General features: G+C 53.5%; 1 protein-coding gene across 1 annotated transcript in view; it reads right to left on the reverse strand.

Annotated features, from left to right (window-relative positions):
• The window catches only part of DENND11 (DENN domain containing 11), a 35148-nt gene extending 21963 nt beyond the window's left edge, over positions 1 to 13185 (reverse strand). Inside the window, exon 1 of the mRNA XM_055123940.1 lies at positions 12862 to 13185. Coding sequence (XP_054979915.1) covers positions 12862 to 13114 — 253 coding nt within the window. The 5' untranslated portion in view covers positions 13115 to 13185. The remainder of the gene's footprint in view (positions 1 to 12861) is intronic.
• Positions 13186 to 20364: the final 7179 nt, after the last annotated feature.

A 20364-nucleotide genomic window follows, 5' to 3' on the forward strand; every position in this document is an offset into this window, starting at 1 on the left:
TTCCTTCCTGTGTCTTCTCCTCGCTCTGGGTTTGCATCTGCGTTTTCGCCATGTTCATCGTCTGTTGGGGGGCAGGGAGCCTCGGCTGGTGCGTCCGCTCCCTCCCTCTCCGACCCGGCTCACGGCTGAAGCGCACTGAGCTGATTCCCAACCCGAAGCCATTACTAACTGGACCGCAAGGAACAATCCCACCCTTGTCATCTAGGGCAGAGACAGCGGCGCCTTTGTCATGCCTGGACCTGGCGCGGCCAAGCGGTGCTTCGGAGAATGGCCCTGCGTGTTTCCAGCGGAGGGGACACGGTCCTCGCGTGGGGCTTTAGGGGGGGAAGGCCTGTGCCGGAGCCTCAGGCAGCTACGTGCTGGCTGACCTGCACGCGCACCAGAGCGAGGGGTGGGGTGCTCATCCCAACGCAGCGGCCAAGGACCCACCTTCCTCGGGGTCCCCTCTCGGCTCCTGACTCCTAACCTGGGTACACATTTACACCTTTTATCTGGGGGCGGGGGACATATCCATCAGTGCTCAGGGCTTGCTCCTGGCTCTGCACTCAGGGATCGCTCGTGGCAGGGCCCAGTGGACCATATGTGGTACCGAGGATCAAACCTGGGTTGTCTGCGTGCAAGGCAAGGGCCCTGCCCGCTGTACCCTCTCTCCGGCCCGGGTATATGTTTCCTGCAAGGACGCAGCATCTGCGCTATCAGGAGTCCATCTCAGTGTCCCAGCTTCCTGTCCACGCTCCCGACTCCCAGCTTACTCGCCTTCTTCCACCCTGCTCTCTCCGTAACTGCGGGCTCAGTGGACTTCAAACCCAGGCAACGACCGATGTAAACTTACATGGTTTAAAAATGCCAACCTGGGGCTGGAGCGATAGCACAGCGGGTAGAGCGTTTGCCTTGCACATGGCCAACCCGGGTTCGATTCCCAGCATCCCCTGAGCACCTCCAGGGGTAATTCCTGAGTGCAAAGCCAGGAGCAACCCCTGTGCATTGCCAGGTGTGACCCAAAAAGCAAAAACAATAAAAATAAAAATGCCAACCTCTGTAAACTGTGCATGGCAACCCCCTCCATGTGGAAAACATTTTCGAATCTATTTCTTTGGGCTGTCTTAGCAACATGCCTTTGATGTGTATGCCTATTTTCCCATGCCGATAGACAGCTGGAGTTGTATAAAATTTCTAGGGTGAAAAGTAGAGGGCGCCCAGGCTAGCTAACCAGCTCCCCAGACGACCTGGGATAAGATCCTGCTAAAACCCGAATTCCACCCCCTGTCTAGTGGTTCCGTGTCTGTGGTTGAATAGGAGCAGGATTCCCGGGCTGCTGTTTGCATCGCTGAACACCAAGCGCCTTCACGAATTCCTCAAGTGGCATTTCTAGAGGGCTTCAACAAAAAAATTAAATTTAAAAATCGGGAGGTGAGCTTTGGCCAAATTCCCGCAGGTTAAACAAAAACAGGGCCCAGGGCCTTCATTCACTGTGACTCGGCAGGTGACTTTCTCAGTGCTCCATATTTCCAAAATTATTCGGCCAATAAATGCTTTTGGCTTTTTTGGGGGGGAGAGGTGGGGAGGCATATCCAGCAGTGTTGGGGGCTACTCCTAACTCAATACTCAGGAGTCCCCATCCACGGCCGAGGACTAAGCCCAGAGCACCCGCATACAAACTAGTCTCCCAGCCCCGCTCCCAAAACCTATTTTTAGGAGCATCCTAAGGGGCTGGGACAATTAGAGGCATTTGGGGAGGAGGGGGTCACCCAGCAGTAATCGGGCCCAGTCCCGGCAGTGCGGAGGACCATACGCAGTGCTGGGGATCGACCGGGGGCCAGCCACATGCAAGGTGAGTACTGGGCTGGACGTGAGGCACTTGCCTTGCACAGAACCGGCTACGATCCTTGGCACCCCACACAGGCACCCCTGAGCCCGAGCAGGGGTGCTCACGGGAGAAGCCCCAGTAGGAGGTGACTAGGAACCCATGGCAATGAGCCTGGTCTACACAGCGGATTCCTCCAAACCCACAGAAAGGACAAGGAGGAACCCCAATGTAAACTGTGCACTTCGAACACCATAGTCACACCAGCCCACCAGGGACTGGAGCAGCAGGACAGCCAAGGGCAAGTGCTTTCGCACACAGCTGAACCAGGATCGATTCACCATCTCTGATCCCCCAAGCCCACCAGGAGTGACCCCTGAGCACAGATCCAGGAGTAAGCCCTGAGCAGCAGTAGGTGTGGCCCTCCAAACAAAGGAAAACAACAAAACAGATGGGTCTCCAAATTGTAAGAAATGCACCAAACTAATATAAGATGTTCGTCTCGGGGGAGTTACGGGGAAGCGAGAGGTGGGGACTCGTGGTCCTTTCTGGTCAGTTTGCTTCTTAAACTTAATTCTTCTCCTTCTTTCTTTGGCTAGAGATCAAACCCAGGGCCTCATCTGTCCCCACTCTGCTTTTCTAGAGACTTGAAGCATCCCTCAAAAGTAAATTTAAATTTTTTTTTTTTGCTTTTTTTGGTCACACCCAGCGATGTGCAGGGGTTACTCCTGGCTGTACACTCAGAAATCACACCTGGTGTTGCTCGGGGGACCATATGGGATGCTGGGAATCGAACCCGGGTCGGCCACATGCAAGGCAGACGCACTACCCGCTGTGCTATCACTCCAGCCCCAATTTTTTTTTTTTTTTTGCTTTTTGGGTCACACCCGGCAATGCACAGGGGTCATTCCTGGCTCATGCACTCAGGAATTACCCCTGGCGGTGCTCAGGGGACCATATGGGATGCTGGGATTCGAACCCGGGTTGGCCGCGTGCAAGGCAAACGCCCTACCCACTGTGCTATCACTCCAGCCCCATCCAGCCCCAATTAAAAATATTTTTTATTTAAAGGTCCGAATTTGGCCTTTGTCAAATGAAAATGTAATAGATGTTCTGCGTGTCACGGGCCTTGACTCACTACGACGACATTTGTGTACCTGACGGACGCTGAGAGAGCAGCCACTAAAGGTGTCACCCACGGCAACAGGAGAGTGTCACGTGAACTTGGGGGGGATCAGTCTGCAATGCCGAGAGTGAATCACTACATCGCACCCCTGAAATGAGTATGCGGCTGAATGCCAGTTACACCCAAGAAGGACACCATTTATTAATTTAAGTAGGCCGCTAGATGCATTGCCCTCGGCTAATGAGCCTCAAAGTAGTAGATTTAATGTGGTTTGGGAGCGACTGGCCTTATTCTTAGGAGATTTACACTGAGGTCTTCAGAAATGAAATGTTTGCCAGTTCAACCAGCTTGGGAAAGAGAAAAGATTCCGTTTACACAGGGTTCTGCGATAGCATTGACTTTGTATTTGTTGTTTGTTTTTTGGATAACCGCTCTAATGGGAACCCGGCGATCTGGGTAATTCCACATCTGTGCTTAGGTTTCCCCCTCTTGCCAGGTACCGCACGGAGCCTACTCCACAGCGTCCCCTGCCTGTGGCCGTGCACACGGCGGGGCGGGTCACGGGGTCAGTGGGTACCAGCATCTCACTCACTTCATTTCAGCAAGCGGGTCCCCTTCCAGGGAGCCGAGGCCATACCACCCAAAGGTGCCCCGTCTCCTCTGATAAAAGCCATGGTCTGAGTGGCGATGTTTTCCTAACCATTCAACAGACATAAAACCATTTTCTCGGGCCAGGGAGCTAGTACAGTGGGTGGGCGCTTGCTTTGCACAAGGCCATCCCTGGCCCCCTCTGGTGCCCTGCCGGGAGTGACTCCCGCGTGCAGGGTCAGGAGGAAGCCCAGAGCACCTACTGCTGGGATCCAAACACCCTCAAATTCTTTTTCTGTCATTTTTACTGATTTTTTTAAATGTGGAAACTAGCAACATTTGGAAGGCTGGACCCCTCACCCCCTTCATTCCCCCCCAAAGCCCTGAGACTTTTACTGCTCGGTTTCCCCAGCAGATTCTGCATCACCACAGAGCTGACAGCCACGAGAGAACACCCGTGAGCGCTAACCTAAGTGCCCGAGTGACAGAAGGACCCTGGGGGACTTCCCCGTACTAATCTTGCAACTTTGCTGAGGTCCAAACAGTTTCAACATACAACGGGAGAACAGAACAGAAATAAAACAGCGATGGGGTGGGGGAAACCATAAGGAAAGCACAAAGGCCTTCGCAAAGCGTGCGATCACGGAGGCATGCTGAGGCAATAGGGAAATGAAGGCGGCTTAGGTCATCCTCCCGCAGAAACACCACACTGCGCTCAAGAGCAGGAAGCCAGTTCACTGAGGAAACTTCTAGAGGCGCATAAAAAAAAAATCATCTTCATGACAAGACGTTAGAGAACCCTTGAGGGGATCTTCCCGTAGTCTGGACACCCCAAGTCTCTGCTTTTCCACATGTCAGATCCCACCTTAGCAAGGATCCGTTGGCCACGTGCAGACCATCCCCAGAGAAGCAAAGAGGGGTGAATCAAGATCAGAAGGCAGTGCTCCCCTCCCTCCCCCTTCCTCCTCCCCTCCCCCAGAGACCTCTGCTACCCAGCACAGCTCCCCCCAGGCCCTTCCAGAACTCCGGCTGCAGAGTCCGCCCCTGAGGAGGCCCTTGTGACCGCACCAGGCACCCATGTGGCAACTGTGGGCTGCTCCGTGCGAGTCATTCAATAAATATTGGCGGAAGCCAGAGGCGGCACGGTGCCAGGCTAATGCACGGACACAGCCCGCCCTGTTTAAGGAACTCAGTGGCTTGGTGCTCCTGTTCCCCAGCAGAGGTCAGAGGGCCTGGCTGGAGACGGAGAAAAAGCCCCAGGCTTGTTCCCAAGGGCGGCCATCCTGGCGGCCAGAGTGTGGCACCCCTGGGCTGGGGCTTGAGAAGCTCTCACGGGTGCTCAGGGCTGAGTGCTCACTCAGTGACTGACACGCTGGCGTACCGTGTTCACGCGCACCTGGCTGTGGCTCAGCTAGCAGCAGCGACATGAATGATTCAAGGGGCAACGGCCACGCTCCCCAGAATCGAGGGGTTCGGCCTCCCGAGAACACTGCGGGGGGAGGGGGGGCGAGAACCCACAGTTTCCGGGGAGAGTGGTCACTGCCCCAGCTGCTGAGAGAAAGCAGTGAACTTGAGCAACCCCTCGCTGATGGGAAACAGGCCGCTCTGCCTCCTTCCTCTCTCTCTCCTCCGAATGGGTGTTCCCGGGTGAGAATTTCCTCTGGAGAACGGCATTTCCTAAGAGCCCGCACCCCACGGCAAGCTCTCTCACAGCCTCCTGAACTCAAGAGTCTCATGTTTGTGGTTGGCATTGTTGCGGGGGAGGGGGGTGTCACACCCAGGGGTGCTCAGGACTGTGTCCTGGATCACCTCTTTATTTACTTATTTATTTATTTATTCATTCAGTCATTTATTTATTTATTTATTTATTTTCTTTTTGGGTCACACCCAGCGATGCACAGGGGTTACTCCTGGCTCTGCACTCAGGAATTACCCCTGGCGGTGCTCAGGGGACCCTATGGGATGCTGGGAATTGAACCCGGGTCGGCCGTGTGCAAGGCAAACGCCCTACCTGCTGTGCTATTGCTCCAGCCCCAGCACCTCTTTAAAAAAAAAAATTATTCTTGTAAAGTTGTTCCCAGTAATTGGTGACACTCAATATTTCAACAGCAATCCTACCGCCATGACACCTTCCCACCCGCCTTACTTCAAATTTTCCCACCACCTCCCATGCCTGCCCCAAAGGCATCAGATGCCAAATAACTTATTTTGTATTCCGGATCATTTCTGGCAGTGCTCGAGGGACCACCTGCACTCACATCATATTCCTCACTGTTCCCCCCTCTTCTCAATGGCCAGCACGACTCCCAGTCCAGAATTCCAGCACCTTCTTCCTGGCAGTAGACACATTCCCCGTGCAAGTCGGGAAGGACAAAGGCAGAGCCCGTGCCAGGAACCAGAGCAGCAGCCCCAAGAATCCTACTTGGAACCAACATTCTCGCTCCTCCTTCGGGGGCCACTGGACCCCCAGATTCCAAAAGCAGAAAAGCAAACCCCCTTAAAGATCACTGGATTTGGGGGTAGGAGGGGCCTTATGTTAAAGGACCCTCAAGACCACCTTTGAGAGAGCATGTCCCCAAAGCAAAGGAGGAGGGGCCGGAGCGATAGCACAGCGGGGAGGGCGTTTGCCTTGCACTCGGCCGACCCGGGTTCGATCCCCAGCATCCCATAGGGTCCCCCAAGTACCGCCAGGAGTAATTCCTGAGTGCAGAGACAGGAGTAACCCCTGAGCACCGCTGGGTATGACCCAAAAAGCAAAAAAAAAAAAAAAAAAAGCAAAGGAGGAGTCGGTAAGAGATAATGCGAGACAGGGAGAAGAAACGAATCCTGGCGACGCCAAGTCAGCCCCGGGCCAAGCCCTGGCTGAATTCCAACGCGTTCATTTTCCGTGGAAAAACACCTCCTGCACCCCAGAGCCCGGATCGCTTTGCACAGGCCGGCGGGGCGGGGCAGAGGCCGCGGGCAGCCTTGCTCCGGGCTCCGTGACATATGGAGGACTCGGAACATCTCCGCGTGACTGTTTCTCTCCTCCCAGCAGCGAAGCCTGCTGGCCGGGTTCCAGGCAAGCTCCACGCACCCCTGGCACCACTCCTGGCACCCAGTGGGCACCCAGAAGCGGGTGACGCTGCCTCCCGCTCCCACTGACTCTCTCCACGGGAGAAACAGAATTCACCGCCAGCGCCACGAACAGGCGCCTCCCTGCGAGCCGGCGGGCCCCCACCTGCCCGGAGAAGACGCTCCCAGCGCCACCTGAATGAAGTGAAGCGGAAAGCGACTGGAAGTGACAGAGCCAGGTGCAGCCGGGGCCATCGTCCTTAGCAGAAGCGGCCGGTCCCTGAACGTGCTCGGAGCTGGCCCTTCCCAGCGCTGCTCGGAGCATCTCGAAAGGAGGCTCCAGATTCCCCATCCTCCTCGCCCCGATACTGGCTTGAGTCCGGTGGGAACTGGACCCTCTGAGCTCGCCATGCTGCCACTGCTTCGGAGGAAACGCCCGTTTCCCCTGTTGCTTGGACGCTACAGAGAACACGTGGACGGTCCCGTGACAGGTGTGTGTGACTGTCATCCTGCTTTCCGGCCGTCAACACGAGAGCGGTGAGACGGGCTACGTGAACTCACTGCTGAGATGCAACAGGCGGGATTCAGGTGGGGGAGAGGAAGTAGGAAATGACCCCAACCCGGGTGAAAAAGGGGAGGCACCTCCTAAGGCCCACCAGACACAGGCTCAGACACCCCCCACCCCCATAACGCACAGGCATGGATGATTCCCAACCCCACCCCCTGTCACTGTCACTGTCATCCCGTTGCTCATTGATTTGTTCGAGCATGCACCAGTAACGTCTCATTGTGAGACTTATTGTTACTGTTTGGGGCATATCGAATACCCACGGGGAGCTTGCCAGGCTCTGCCATGCAGGTGGGATACTCTCGGTAGCTTGCTGGGCTCTCCGAGAGGGGTGGAGTAAATCGAACATGGTAGGCAAATGCCCTACCCGCTGTGCTATTGCTCCAGCCCCTACACCCACAAATAACTCTGGGCAACACGTGGGGAGGTAAACTCCAGAAAGACAACAGTTCAGTGACCCGGGTGACAGGTGTCCACACACGGCCAGGCCACAGCCCTCCCTCCGTCCTCCTTGTCACACGGGCCGAGCCTTAGCACCTCCACAGACTGGGGGTGGGGTACCAGAGGAGCCGGCTGACCTCCAAGTGTGACAATACTTTTTCCCTTCGTCAAGGAAAAACAACTTTTCAAGAAACGCAAAGATAGAAAGAAGGAAAGACCAAGTTCTAAAATAACAAAGTGGAGGCAACGAAAAAGACTCCTCTATCTCCGGGCTGCGGGCCTCTCTCCCGCCTGCCGAGTCAGCACCCACTCGCGTGGCTTCCACCAGCAGCTTGGGGCCCAGATGGCCAGCACCCTGGGTGGGACTCCGCTCCCAGACAGACACTGAGCAGAGCGTGAGGGAGACGTGGCGTGTGGCACAGACTGAGTAAGTGTGAGAGAGGCACAGTGTGTTTGTGTGTGTGTGTGTGTGTGTGTGTATTACAGAGAATGAGTGTGAGAGAGACACAGTATTTGTGTGTTACAGAGAGACATGGTGTGTGTTTTATAGAACGAGAGTGAGGAGAGTGAGTGTGCGAGAGAGACATGGTGTGTGTTTTATAGACCGAGAGTGAGTGTGTGAGAAAGACATGGTGTGCATGTTACAGACTAGGAGAAGGAGAGTGTGAGAGAAACATGGTGTGTGTATGTGTGTGTGTGTGTGTGTCTGTGTGTGTGTGTGACACAGACCGAGACTGTGTGAAAGAGATGGTGTTTTGTTGCAGATAGAGAGAGGGAGTGTGAGAGAGACATGGTGTGTTACACTGAGTGTGACAGACATGGTGTGTGTGTGTCACAGACTGAGAGAGTAAGAGACACGGTGTGTGTATCATAGACCAACAGTGAGTGTGTGAAACATGGTATGTGTATCATAGACCAACAGTGTGTGTATCATAGACCAACAGTGAGTGTGTGAAACATGTGTATGTGTGACAGACTGAGAGGATGAATGAGACATGGTGGGTGTGTGTGACAGACTGAGAGAATGAGTGAGACAGACATGGTGTGTGTGTGTGTGTGTGTGTGTGTGTGTGTTACAGAATGAGGAAATGAGTGTGTGAGAAATACGATGTGTGTTCACAGACTGAGAGAGTGAGTGAGACAGACATGGTGTGTGTGTGTGTGTGTGTGTGTGTGCGTATGAGCACACATACATGATGCCTCCACCTCACTCCAACCTGACGCCCTTTGTCCTCTCAGATCCAACCCCACAATTTTTCAACCATGAGACAAATAAGAAATAATGTTCTTTATGCTTTACCCTGTTCTCTGATTCCCCGTACAGATTCCCAAGCCAGTTTTCCAAAACTTGTATGTAAAAGAGTTTGGCAGGGAGGGGTCCAGCTCCCGGCCCTGCTCAGCGACTACTCCCAGTCCTGTGCTTGAGGGTCGCTCCTGGTGTGCTGGGGCTGGAGCAATAGCACAGTGGGTAGGGCATTTGCCTTGCACACAGCCGACCCAGGTTCGAATCCCAGCATCCCATATGGCCCCCTGAGCACCACCAGGAGTAATTCCTGAGTGCATGAGCCAGGAGTGACCCCTGAGCATCACCGGATGTGACCCAAAAAAAAGCAAGGGCTGGCTGAGGGAAGGTAAGTGCCCCGAACCCCTGAACTATCCCCTTGACTATCCCCTTGGGCCCAAAGAATCACTCATCGAGCCCAGCGTGAGAGCCAGTAAGCACACCCCTGCAGATGCGGGTGTGCCCGCACCCCCTCACGGCGGCTCTCCCCACACAGCAAGGCTCAGCCCCTCCCACATGAGCCAGAGCCCAGGGTCCGCCTCCACCTTCCCCATGTCTCACCCGCTCCCACACATGGATCCAGGCACCTGCCGGCAGGTTTCTCCGCTCTGTAGAAAGATGGCTGAAACCCCCAAGGCCCGGGTAGAAAATGAAAGGGAACTGGGAGAAAGGGGGAGCCCAGGCAGGCAGCAAAAGGGCGCAGGCAGGGCAGATGGTGGGTGGGGGTGGGGGGAGCATGGGGGATTAAAGGATGGAGAGGCAGTCAAGGGACCTTCTCGGGGAGGGAGCAACAGTACATCGGGGAGGGCATTTGCCTTGCACTTGGCCGACCTGGGTTCAATCCTCAGCATCCCATAGGGTCCCCGAGCACTGCCAGGAGGAAATCCTGAGTGCAGAGCCAGGAGTAACCCCTGAGCATCGTCAGGTATGACCCAAGAGATGCAGACTACTCCCAGTCCTGTGCTTGAGGGTCAATCAAATCAATCAATATTTGATTGAATATAAATCAAATTAAATAAATTTTTAAAAAAGATACCTTCTCCCAGAATCACTACTGTGATACCTTCTGAGGTTGAAAAAGTCAGTCTTCAGTCTCCTGCTTTTACCCAGGGGTACTCATGGCTCACTCCTCACTGTGCTCGGGCATCACTCCTGACGGAGCTCGGGGACCATGTCTGGTGCCAGGGATCAAACCAGGGCTGGCCATGTATGAGGCAAATGCCTTAACCCCTGTGTCTCTCCAGCTCTCATATTATCTTTTTTTATAAAAAAAAATAAGGGCCACCTCCAGTGGGACTGGCCCCATCGGGTCCATACCTGACATCAAGCCAGCTGTACGCGGGAGTCACACCGTTCCAGGGATCGAACTCAGGGCCTCCCCCACCGGGCCTGTGCTCTACCACCTGTCACCCTGCCACTGTCGGTGACTCGCACTAAGGCAGTGTTCTCCAATGGCTGGTCTGCAGAGGGGCCCGTCTGCAGGTGTGGAAAGGCTGAAAACGACCCACCTTGATCACAAACTGCCAGTCTGTGGACCATCAGCAAGACACGTGGTCTGGAGCTATAAAAAGGGCGAAGAGCACTGGACAAGGGGCAGCTAAAGTCTTGGCGACTGTGACTCACCAGTAAGGAGGCCACAGCAGCAGAGCGAAGAGGCTCAGGAAGACCAGGAGACCACCGTGATGGATGGTGATGGTGAAGACCCCTGGGCCGGTGCTCACCTCTCCACTCATTCATTCATTCACCCTGCTATTTTTAGATGTGCCCCTGGAATATTGATTTTTTTCAAGAGTGCTATCAGAGCATGGGGAATGGATGCAAAGGGTCACCTAGAACTGGGATAGATGAGAGAGGAAGAGAGAGAAACACAAGTATACGGGCAGGAAACAAACCACAGCTTCCAAAGCCAACCAAGCATGAGCCGCAGTTCAGATCTCTCTGCTGCCTCTCGGCCACTTCTCTACTCCCTGGCCTCGAGCAGCGGGCCTGACACGGTCCATCTCTGGCACAAACAAACAGAAGTGAAGGACGGCAGTCGAGGAAGTGTGTCCTACTAGCAGGAAGCCTAGACGGGGAGTTTATGGGCTAGAATGATCCTGTTTACTCGTGTGTTCATTGGGTATAAACGATGGAATTCCCAGACTCCTGATCAGTACGACATCAAAGGCCATTCTAGAAAAATGACTGCACGGAAGAGTTCACTTATCAGTTCCCTTCCCTTCTTATCTGACCAGCACTGCACACACACACACACACACACACACACACACACACACACACACACACTCACACACACACATACTCACACTAACACACACACACACACAGCCTCTCTCTCTCTCTCTCTCTCTCTCTCCCAGCAGCTGTGAATGCCAAGGGCCAGGAGGTGGGCACGCTTTTCAAGTTTATCAACTCGATCTGGGGTTCCTGCAGGATTTTCTTTTCTCCTTCCCTCCCTGTGCCGCTTCAGCTCTCGCTTCTAAACCTGGCCCTGCTACCCTTCCAGTTCTGATAGCTCCTCTCAGAAACACTTCCCAGAGTGAATGCTCTGCTCACATCCATTTACCGGTAGGTGAAAGGGAATGTATAAAGCATGAGGACCCTCTTTTTTTTTTTTTAATTTATATGTTAGTAATAAAGGTAGAAAAACCACATGCCCAACGGTGGGAACCCTAGTACAGCAGACAGGCCGCTGGCCTTGCGTGAGGCGGATCCCTGGCACCCCATAAGCTCCCCGAAAACCCTGCCTGGAGAAATCCTTGAGCACAGCTGAGTGTGGGCCCCCCAAAACAAAAACAACAAAAAAGAAACACCATGAACTTATTTGAAAAAAAAAAAGGAATACGAAATACCACCATGCGCCATATGGACAGGAGTCTGCGCTTCTGTTTCATATCTGCAAGTGGCTTTATCAGCCAGGGCGCTTGGAAGCCTTAGGACAGGACTTAGGGGAGCCGCAAAGGGCTTCACTAGCCCTCGAGGGTCTTGCTGGGTTGGAATCCCCGCCGGAAGTTCAGTTACTCGCCCACTGGCCCACCCTCTGCCCCATCTGAGCCCCATCCCGAGGTCCCCGGCCTCCCCCAGCACCCTGCACTACCAAGTTCCTCCGAAAGCGGCCTACCCTCACCCCCAGGGGCCCAGAGGGGTAGCCCCGAGCCCAGGGCGACTGTCCGCAGCCCAGCCCGTCGGTGGGGGCAGGGGCGGAAGCGCACCTGGCTCCAGAGCCCGACCCTCCCGCGCCCGTCCCGCCCACAGCCGGCGCGCCGCGCCCCGGGTGCGGGCGCCTCCGGGGCCACCTGAGGCTTTGCGAGACAGCGTCCGTCCCTTCCCTCCCGACCCCCAGGAAACCTCCCTCACTCCAACTCCCTCGGCCGCCCCGGGTGGTCCGGTCCCCACAAACTAGCTCGGGTGGGGGGGATTCCCCCTCTCATCCCTGCGCCCCAGCCCTCGCGCCCGCGCCCCGGCTACCCAAACCCACGCAGCCGGAGAAAGTGAACGAGGCGCTTGAAAGTTGCGGTGCGCGCGGATGGGGAGGGAGGGGGCGCGGCGGCGAGCCTGGACGGGGCGCCCGGGGCGGGGGTGCGTCCCCTCGGCGAGAGAAACACACCCACCTTCCAGCCCCACCAGCCCGGCAAACAAAAGCCGAGGTGCCCGCGGCGGCACCCCGGGTCCCAACCGAGGTCGGGAGCAGCGCGGGCGCCCCGCGGCCGAGGGGGCCCGGGCCGAGGGGGCGTGGAGGGGGGCGCGGAGCGACCGTGGGACGCGGCAGAGGGGGCCGCGGGGCGCCGCGAACAAAGCCGCCGACTTGGCGGGGACCCCGCGCGCTCCTCGGGGCCGCGCCGGGGGCGTAGGGGGGGTGCGAGTGTGGGGGTGCGGGTGCGCGCGCAGCGAGCCCCTCCCCCGCGGGGCCCCGGCGGCGGCGGCGGCGGTGGGACGCCCCTCTTCCCGATCCCCCCCCCATCTCCCCACCCCACCCCGGCTCCCGCCGCGGCTCTCACCCGAGCGGGGGTCGAAGGTGACCACGAACACGGCCACCACCTGGTCCTCCTCCACGTCGCCCAGCTCGGGGCGCCCCGGCTGCGGCAGCTCGCGGGGCGCGCGCCCCCCGGGGGTCCCGGCGGCCGGCCCGCCGCCCCCCGCGCCGCGCCCGGGAGCCCGGCCTGCAGCCTGCAGCTCCGGGGCCTGCGGCGGGGACACGGCGGGGCCCTCGGCCCAGCGCAGCAGCGGCGCCGCGTCTCCCCGCTCCACCATGGCGAAGCGAGGCGGAGCCGCGGGCGCCGAGGGGCGGGCACTCCCCTGCCCGCCGGCCCCCGCCCCCGCCGCGCCCCGGGCCCCGCACCTGCCCCGCGCCCGCCGCGCCTCCGCCCCGGCCGCCCGGCCCGCGCCGGGACGCCCCTCGCCGCCCCCCCTGGGGGCGCGCCCGCCCCCGATCGCTCCACCTGGGCCGCGGGCAGGTGCCCTCGGGCCGGAGACCCGCCCCCCCAACTCCCCTGGGCTCACGGCATCCCCCCACCCCCCCACCCCTGGATGTTTGCGCGCCAGCCTCGTGGGTGGAAGCCGCCGGTCCCCGCGCCCGTGACAGATGTGCATTACATAATCCCGGATGTGCGGCCGGAGCTGCGGCGGGCCCGGCCCGGGAAGCGCTGGCGGCCCGCAGGTTTGGACCCGACCCCTCTGGGCTCGCCTCCCCTCCCCCTCCCCCCCCCATCCCCCGGCCCTGATGGGCCTTTGGAGGAGCTGGAGCTGCAAGCTCCTGTCGGGGGCGCCCCAGGCGTCTCGGTGACTCAGTCCGACACCCGCCCGGCTCGGAGGTGTCCTTGGCGGGGGAGGAGGAGCGGCTGGAGTAACTCTATAAACAATGCGACCCGCCCCTGCACTTCAGGGTGCTGTGGATTCCCCGGTGCCGTGGATGTCACCGATACTGGCCTGGGACCAGCAGCCCCGGATGATTTCCGTGGGAAGGGGGTCACGGCGGAGTTCTCAGTGCGCGCCCGACTCCGGGGCGGTGCATCTTTATGAGAACCCCCCGGGGTGCCTCCTGGCGCACGCGGCCGCGGGCTCCTCGCGGGAACAGGCGGGGGCGGGGGCTCCCGAGCTTGGAGGCGCTGTGCAGATTTCTGAACTTCTCTGCTCACCTCATTCTGTCTTGCTATTCTAATGGTTCTTCCTGTCATCCCCGGCCCCTCTCAGAGCCCACTTGGTCTCCAGATTTACCCCCACCCGCACCCCCAGGACTGGGGTGCTCAAAATGTTACCCCTAACTAGAAAATGGTTTTATGGAAAAGCCTCAGTTTCCCAAGCCATCAGCTTTATTTAGGTCTGTTCTTTCTCTTTCTCCCCTAAAGAAATTCCCTTTTCCAGGTCTCTCAACACACACACACACACACACACACACACACACACACACACACAGAGAGAGACAGACAGAGAGACAGAGAGACAGAGAGACAGAGAGAGAGAGAGAGAGAGAGAGAGAGAGAGAGAGAGAGAGAGAGAGAGAGAGAGAGAAATTCATAGTCTTTATCCCAATCCATTTGTTAGGTAAGCAGAAGGCGGAAATGGCGGAAATACTCTTTTTTTTTTTTTTTTTTTGCTTTTTGGGTCACACCCAGCGATGCTCTCAGGGGTTACTCCTGGCTTTGCACTCAGGAATTACTCCTGGCGGTGCTTGGGGGACCATATGGGATGCCGGGGATCGAACCCGGGTCGGCCGCGTGCAAGGCAAACGCCCTACCCGCTGTGCTATCGCTCCAGCTCCTTTTTTTATTCTTTTTTTTTTTTTTTTTTAGAAGGCGGAAATACTCAAGCCCTCGCTGAGTACCTCTTCTAAGCCTGTCAATGTAGGATTTCCATCTCACCAACTACCTTCATCTTCCCACGCCCTGACAGAGCTGGACTCCGTGAGTGTTTGACAACTCAGCAGTGAAAGGAAGAGAAGTGGCCCCTTTATCTCTACAACACTTCCCTCGGACTAGGATCAGCCTAATGTTTTGCACACAGTAGCTGCCTCAACGTGCTCACGTGGGAGAGAGGCCAAAATTGCGTTCAGTTTGGGAGAAGCTCTCTCCCCAGCCATCCATCACATTTACCTTCTCGGAATCTACTGAATTTTAAATGACAAAAGGAAGGAACACACTAAATTTAGCTCTTGGAATGGGGGCTGTGAATGACTCTGAGATAATTCTTAGATGAAATGACTTTTCCCGATACGAAAGAAAGCTAGGTTGAAGAAAATACATTAGATAAGAGCATTTTTGATCGACGTTCTCACCACTGAGTTGGCCATTCAGGTATTGCTAGCCCGTTTCATCAGTGGGAGGATGCCATTCTTTTTTTTTTTTTTTTTCACTTGCTCTCGCTGCTGGGTGGCTTGGCTCTGCTGCTGGCCCCACGGAGGCTGAGTGCTCCTGGAGAAGATTTGTGTTTGCTTTCGTCAGCCATCTGGAGAAACCACCAACCTGAGACTGCTTTGAGTTAGAGTCTCGGCGTGAGGCGCTGAGGACCAGGCGGGCTGCATGAATTCAAAGGGGAATGTTTTATGCATGAAACTCTACCATTAAGAGTATTGTAAACCATGGTGCCTAAAATAAAAATAAGACAAAACAAAATACAAGCTTGCGTTGCGTTTTTTGGCTGGTTTATGGCTCAACTGTGGAGGGGAGATTTCCCCCCCTTCCCTCCCCCCCGCCCCCCCCTCCCTGCAGCCAATGTCTTAATTTTTGGGTGACAGTGATATGTGGGATATCCTATTCACTCTCTTGGGAGGGGGCATGTTTTACTTTGTGTGTCATGAAAAAATAATTACTCAGTTTAAAATGAAGATTTTTTTTGGCATGTTTATGTGTCAAAATCACACTGTGTATCAAATTTGCGTTCTTTTCCTCATTGACATCATAAATGGAACACTTTGCTATCCTATTCAGATTCATCATTGTAATGGTCTCGGGTATGTATATTTAAAAGAGGACTTGACCATTCTTTCATTGTTGGACAATCAAGTTCTTCCCCTTTCTATTGTGGCTGAGGCATTTGTTCTGGGGGAAAGAGGAGGGAGAGGCCAGATAATCAAGACCTCTGTTTAGTCCCTAATTTGCATACACATCATTATTTGCATTGGATATCTGCATCCTGGTTGGTGAGTTCCAAGCCGGTTACCAATCAGATAGAAGGGAGGGATTCATGACCAATAGAAGGGCTGGTCTGCTGGTCTGCTGCTGTGGAGTCTTCTCTGTTGTGGTGTGGTGGCTGGGTTAACGGTCTCGGATGATGACATTGCAATAGTGCTGCCACTTGAACTATAAAATCAAGAGTAGTGACACCAATGCTCTCCAGAGGCTGGAGTGCTGATCTCACTCACCACCCACAGGAACCCAAAGAAATGCAAACCCACCACAACACATTGACCAAACTAGCTACCACTATATCCCGCTGTCCACGCAGCCCTGCACTAGATGCTGAGGTCGCTGTGAAGACCTCCCTTCTCATCAGGCTTAAAACTAGCAGGAAAGGCGTCTTCAAACCAGAAATGACATACAGACCACAGGTCACCGCAAGGCAAATATAACCAGCCGTTTCATTGGCTGACTTAAATAGGCTGCCAGGGTGTCAATTTAGCACTGTCACACTGTAGCAGTCATCCCGTTATTCATCCATTTGCTTGAGCGGGCACCAGTAACGTCTCCATTGTGAGACTTGTTACTGTTTTTGGCATATCGAATATGCCACGGGTAGCTTGCCGAGCTCTGCCGTGCGAGCAGGATATTCTCGGTAGCTTGCTGGGCTCTCCGAGAGGGACAGAGGAATCGAACCGGGCTCAGCTGCGTGCAAGGCAAACTCCCTACCCACTGTTCTATCTCTCCAGTCCACCCCCTCCAGCCCTACCCCTCGCCAGGGTGGCAATATTCCAGTCTTTAAGTCCCTGGATTGGACTGCCAAATTGTTGACTCACTTGTGTGTAAGTGCACCAGTTCCATTTAACTCTCCCTCACCTGAGATAATTTCCATTGAAACCTTTTTTGTGAGGTTGGAGAGACAGGACAGTGCTTGGGGTGCGTGTCCTGCATTCCATCCCCAGGTGGTTCCCTGAGCACAGAGCCAGGAGTATGCCCTAGGCACCAGGTTGAGCCCCTCAATTTTTTTTTTTTTTGCAGCTTATCAGGGGGGAAATGGCATTTTGTTTTAAGTTGCATTTTGTAACAAAGTCTATCATGGTTTCAAAATGCACGTTGGTTAGTTGAGTTCCTCTTGAGTGTACTGTCAACTCACTTATCTTCCTGGGCATCTTTAAACCTTTATTGTTTTGGATTATTTTGTTATGCAATTAGAGCCTGAAGTTTGGGGTTGGGTATAATTTTTGTTCGTATCATTTTCAACTTTTTGTATTTTTCCACAATGCTTGCTTTGTCAATCTAAAAATTCTGAATTTTACATCATCAAATATTAAGGCAGTTTGTGGTTTCTGATGTTGTTTTGACATTTAAAAAGTTAGTTTGAAAAAAATTCATTTTAATTTTCTTCTACTATTTTGTAGTTTGATTTTCCACTTTGAACATTTATTCTAACCAATATTGTGATATGACATTAGAATCTAATTTTTTAATAGAATAGTTAACCTGAAATTGGTAGACCACTCACTGAAAAATGTTTTACTTTCTGATTCCCCTTAAAGTACAATATTGTTACTTACATTTATAATGTATATTCTTCATCATTCACGTACCTCATTAATATTACAAGTTTTAGAGACATATAAACACTATACATACACACACACATATATATGAATTGAATTTTTAATTCTAAATGTTTGTCTTCTCTCTAGTCTTCCATTTAAAAAATCTTCAGCAACTTCTTTGAAAATTGTTTTTATGAGGCTGTCTTCACTGGGGCACCTCGGAGGGGGGGCAGGTTGAGTTTCCCTCCCCACCCCAAGTAGAGCCCCAGCAGCTGAAAAACTCCAAAACCTGGCTGCAGCCATGCTTAAGGCCACTCTCCACACACTCAGACGAGCCTCACCCATGAAGGAACCAGCAGAGGAACCCACGTATGTGGCCCCGTGGCTGAGATCTCCAAGCCTGCTCGGATTGGGGCTGGGCCACCTCCACCCAGTTCCCCAGTTTTCCGGTAGCTTGACAGTCACACCCACAAACTGCCCCCAGAGCCATGTGATCTCAGCAATGGGCAAGATCCAGAGACTATAAAATAAAGCTCTCGGAAGAGAGTGACGCAGTATTTCCTGGAGCTCGTGGCTGCATGTGTGGTTGCACAATCACTTATACTCTAGCCCACTGATGTGCTTAAAGCAGCGCACATTTATTTGGTTTTAACATGCCTGCTAGTATTCTCTTATATACATTCTTAAATGGCTCCAGAATGAAATGCAACAGCCTTCACACACTTCCCTCTTATTGTGGTGGGAAGATGCTTGCTGGTGGGGTGGGTGTTTGAATATTTTCTGTAATGAACTATTGTGAACTACTTTATGAAAAATAAAATGCATAAAAATCAAAAAGAAAGATAAAATTATTTTTACACATGAAATTTAAAAACACTTTGCCTAATTAAATAAGACTGTGAATTTTTGTATTGAAGTATTATGATTTACAACAGTTTTAATGTTTTAAGCATGTGGTTTTAAGTTGCATTTTGTAACAAAATCTATCATGGTTTCAAAATGTACCATGATACATTATGTATCATGGTACCTGAGATTTTCCTTTCTCATTCAAACTGCATGAGAATCACATATTTAGTGGAAAAGAAGCCACATTTTCCTCTCAATAAGTGATTGTATTGTCTCTCCCAGGGACAGAGAGAGATATATGACCCGTCTCTAGAGCCAGCTAGTGGATTTACTGGATCAGGGAATATACTAAGAGTCCAGCCAGGAATTCAGATTGTGAAATGAGCTGGGATACCACAGGGAAGAATGAAGACTGTGGATGGAGTTGAAGGAGATAAGTTGAAGAAGATAACCTTTCCAATGGTTTAAGGAATATCAGCATCCCTCTGTCCAGGAGCTGAAATCCCACAGTCAGATCCCAAGAGGGCCCAGAGCCCAGGACAACCGGAGACATCCCGAGGCCTGATCTCGGCCAGACTCTTGACTTCCTAACATTTATTTATTTATTTATTTATTTTGCTTTTGGGTAACACCCAGCGGTTCTCAGTGGTTACTCCTGGCTCTGCACTCAGGAATTACTCTGGCAGTGCCATATGGGATGCCAGGGGTCGAACCCGGGTCAGCTGCGTGCAAGACAAACAACCTACCCGCTAGACTATCATGCTGCCCCCTCATTTATTTATTTTTCTTTCAAATATTTTTTATTTTATTAAGGACCATCATTTGCAAAGTTATTCATAGTCGGGTGTTAGATGTTCAATGTTCCAGCATCGATCCCGCCACCAACATTACTAGGTTCCCTCTGCCACCTCTCCACCCCTATAGCCGGCCATCTCAACAGGCACCTTTTTAAGTTTGGTTGTTAAAGTTTGAGTTTTTCAGGGTTTTTGAGTCTGGTTTGGATATTTAGATCTATCATTCCTTAATACCACCAATGTACCTGAATCTCTTTGGCCCTTGCCCTGTTTCTTATCATCTGCCCCTCTCCCCTCACCCCCAGACACTCAATTTCTTTCCTTCTCCCTATATTCTGAGACCAAGGGTGATCTAGGTATCCCCTCTGTAAGCCATTGCATCTCCTTATTTAGGTATTCTAAATACCACATAGAAGTGATAGTCCTGGGTCCTTCTGCTGGCTTCATCTAACATAACATCTTCCAGTTCCTTCATGTTGTAGTGAATTGCACAATTTCATCATCTCTTCAGCTGCATAGTATTCCATTGTGTATATATACACGCCACACCTTCATGATCCACCGAAGTCTCGCTGGGACTTTCTAACATTTGTATACAACTGACCATACCAGCCAGAACAGCCGGAGGACACTGGTATCCAACCTCCACCTGCTCCTCACAAATCCTCTGTACTGTAGGCACCAACTATTGTGTCCTAGCTTGAGAGAGCAGCAAAGCACCAGAGGCTGAACTCAGATAGAGCAGGAACTGAGGTGGGGAAGAAGCAATCAGAAAACATGTTTCCAAAGGCCCAGTGATTTCCAATCAACACAGTCCTCATTCTGAGATCTCTTCAGCTGCTCTAGTAGCTGACAGTAAAAATTTGGAAGCCTGCTTAGAGACACCCCACTCTCTCCCTAGGGACAGATGGGTTTGCTTTAGTAATCTCCTTCGAGGGCCAATGTGTGCCAAAATCTGTGACAGGGGTAAAAATTGACCATCAAGAAAGCCGGAGTTGACTTTGTTTCATTTTTGGTGGACCCCACCCAAATGTAAGTACTCAGGGCTTAGTCCCTGTCTCTGCACTCAAGGATCACTCCTGATGGTGCTCAGGGGACCATACGGGGTGCCGGGGATCAAACCCCAGTGGGCCATGCACAAGGCAAGTGCCCTGGCGACTGTAGGATCTATTCAGCCTGGAGGT

The sequence above is a fragment of the Sorex araneus genome, chromosome 1 (genome assembly GCF_027595985.1).
Source record: "Sorex araneus isolate mSorAra2 chromosome 1, mSorAra2.pri, whole genome shotgun sequence".
Lineage (NCBI taxonomy): Eukaryota > Metazoa > Chordata > Mammalia > Eulipotyphla > Soricidae > Sorex > Sorex araneus.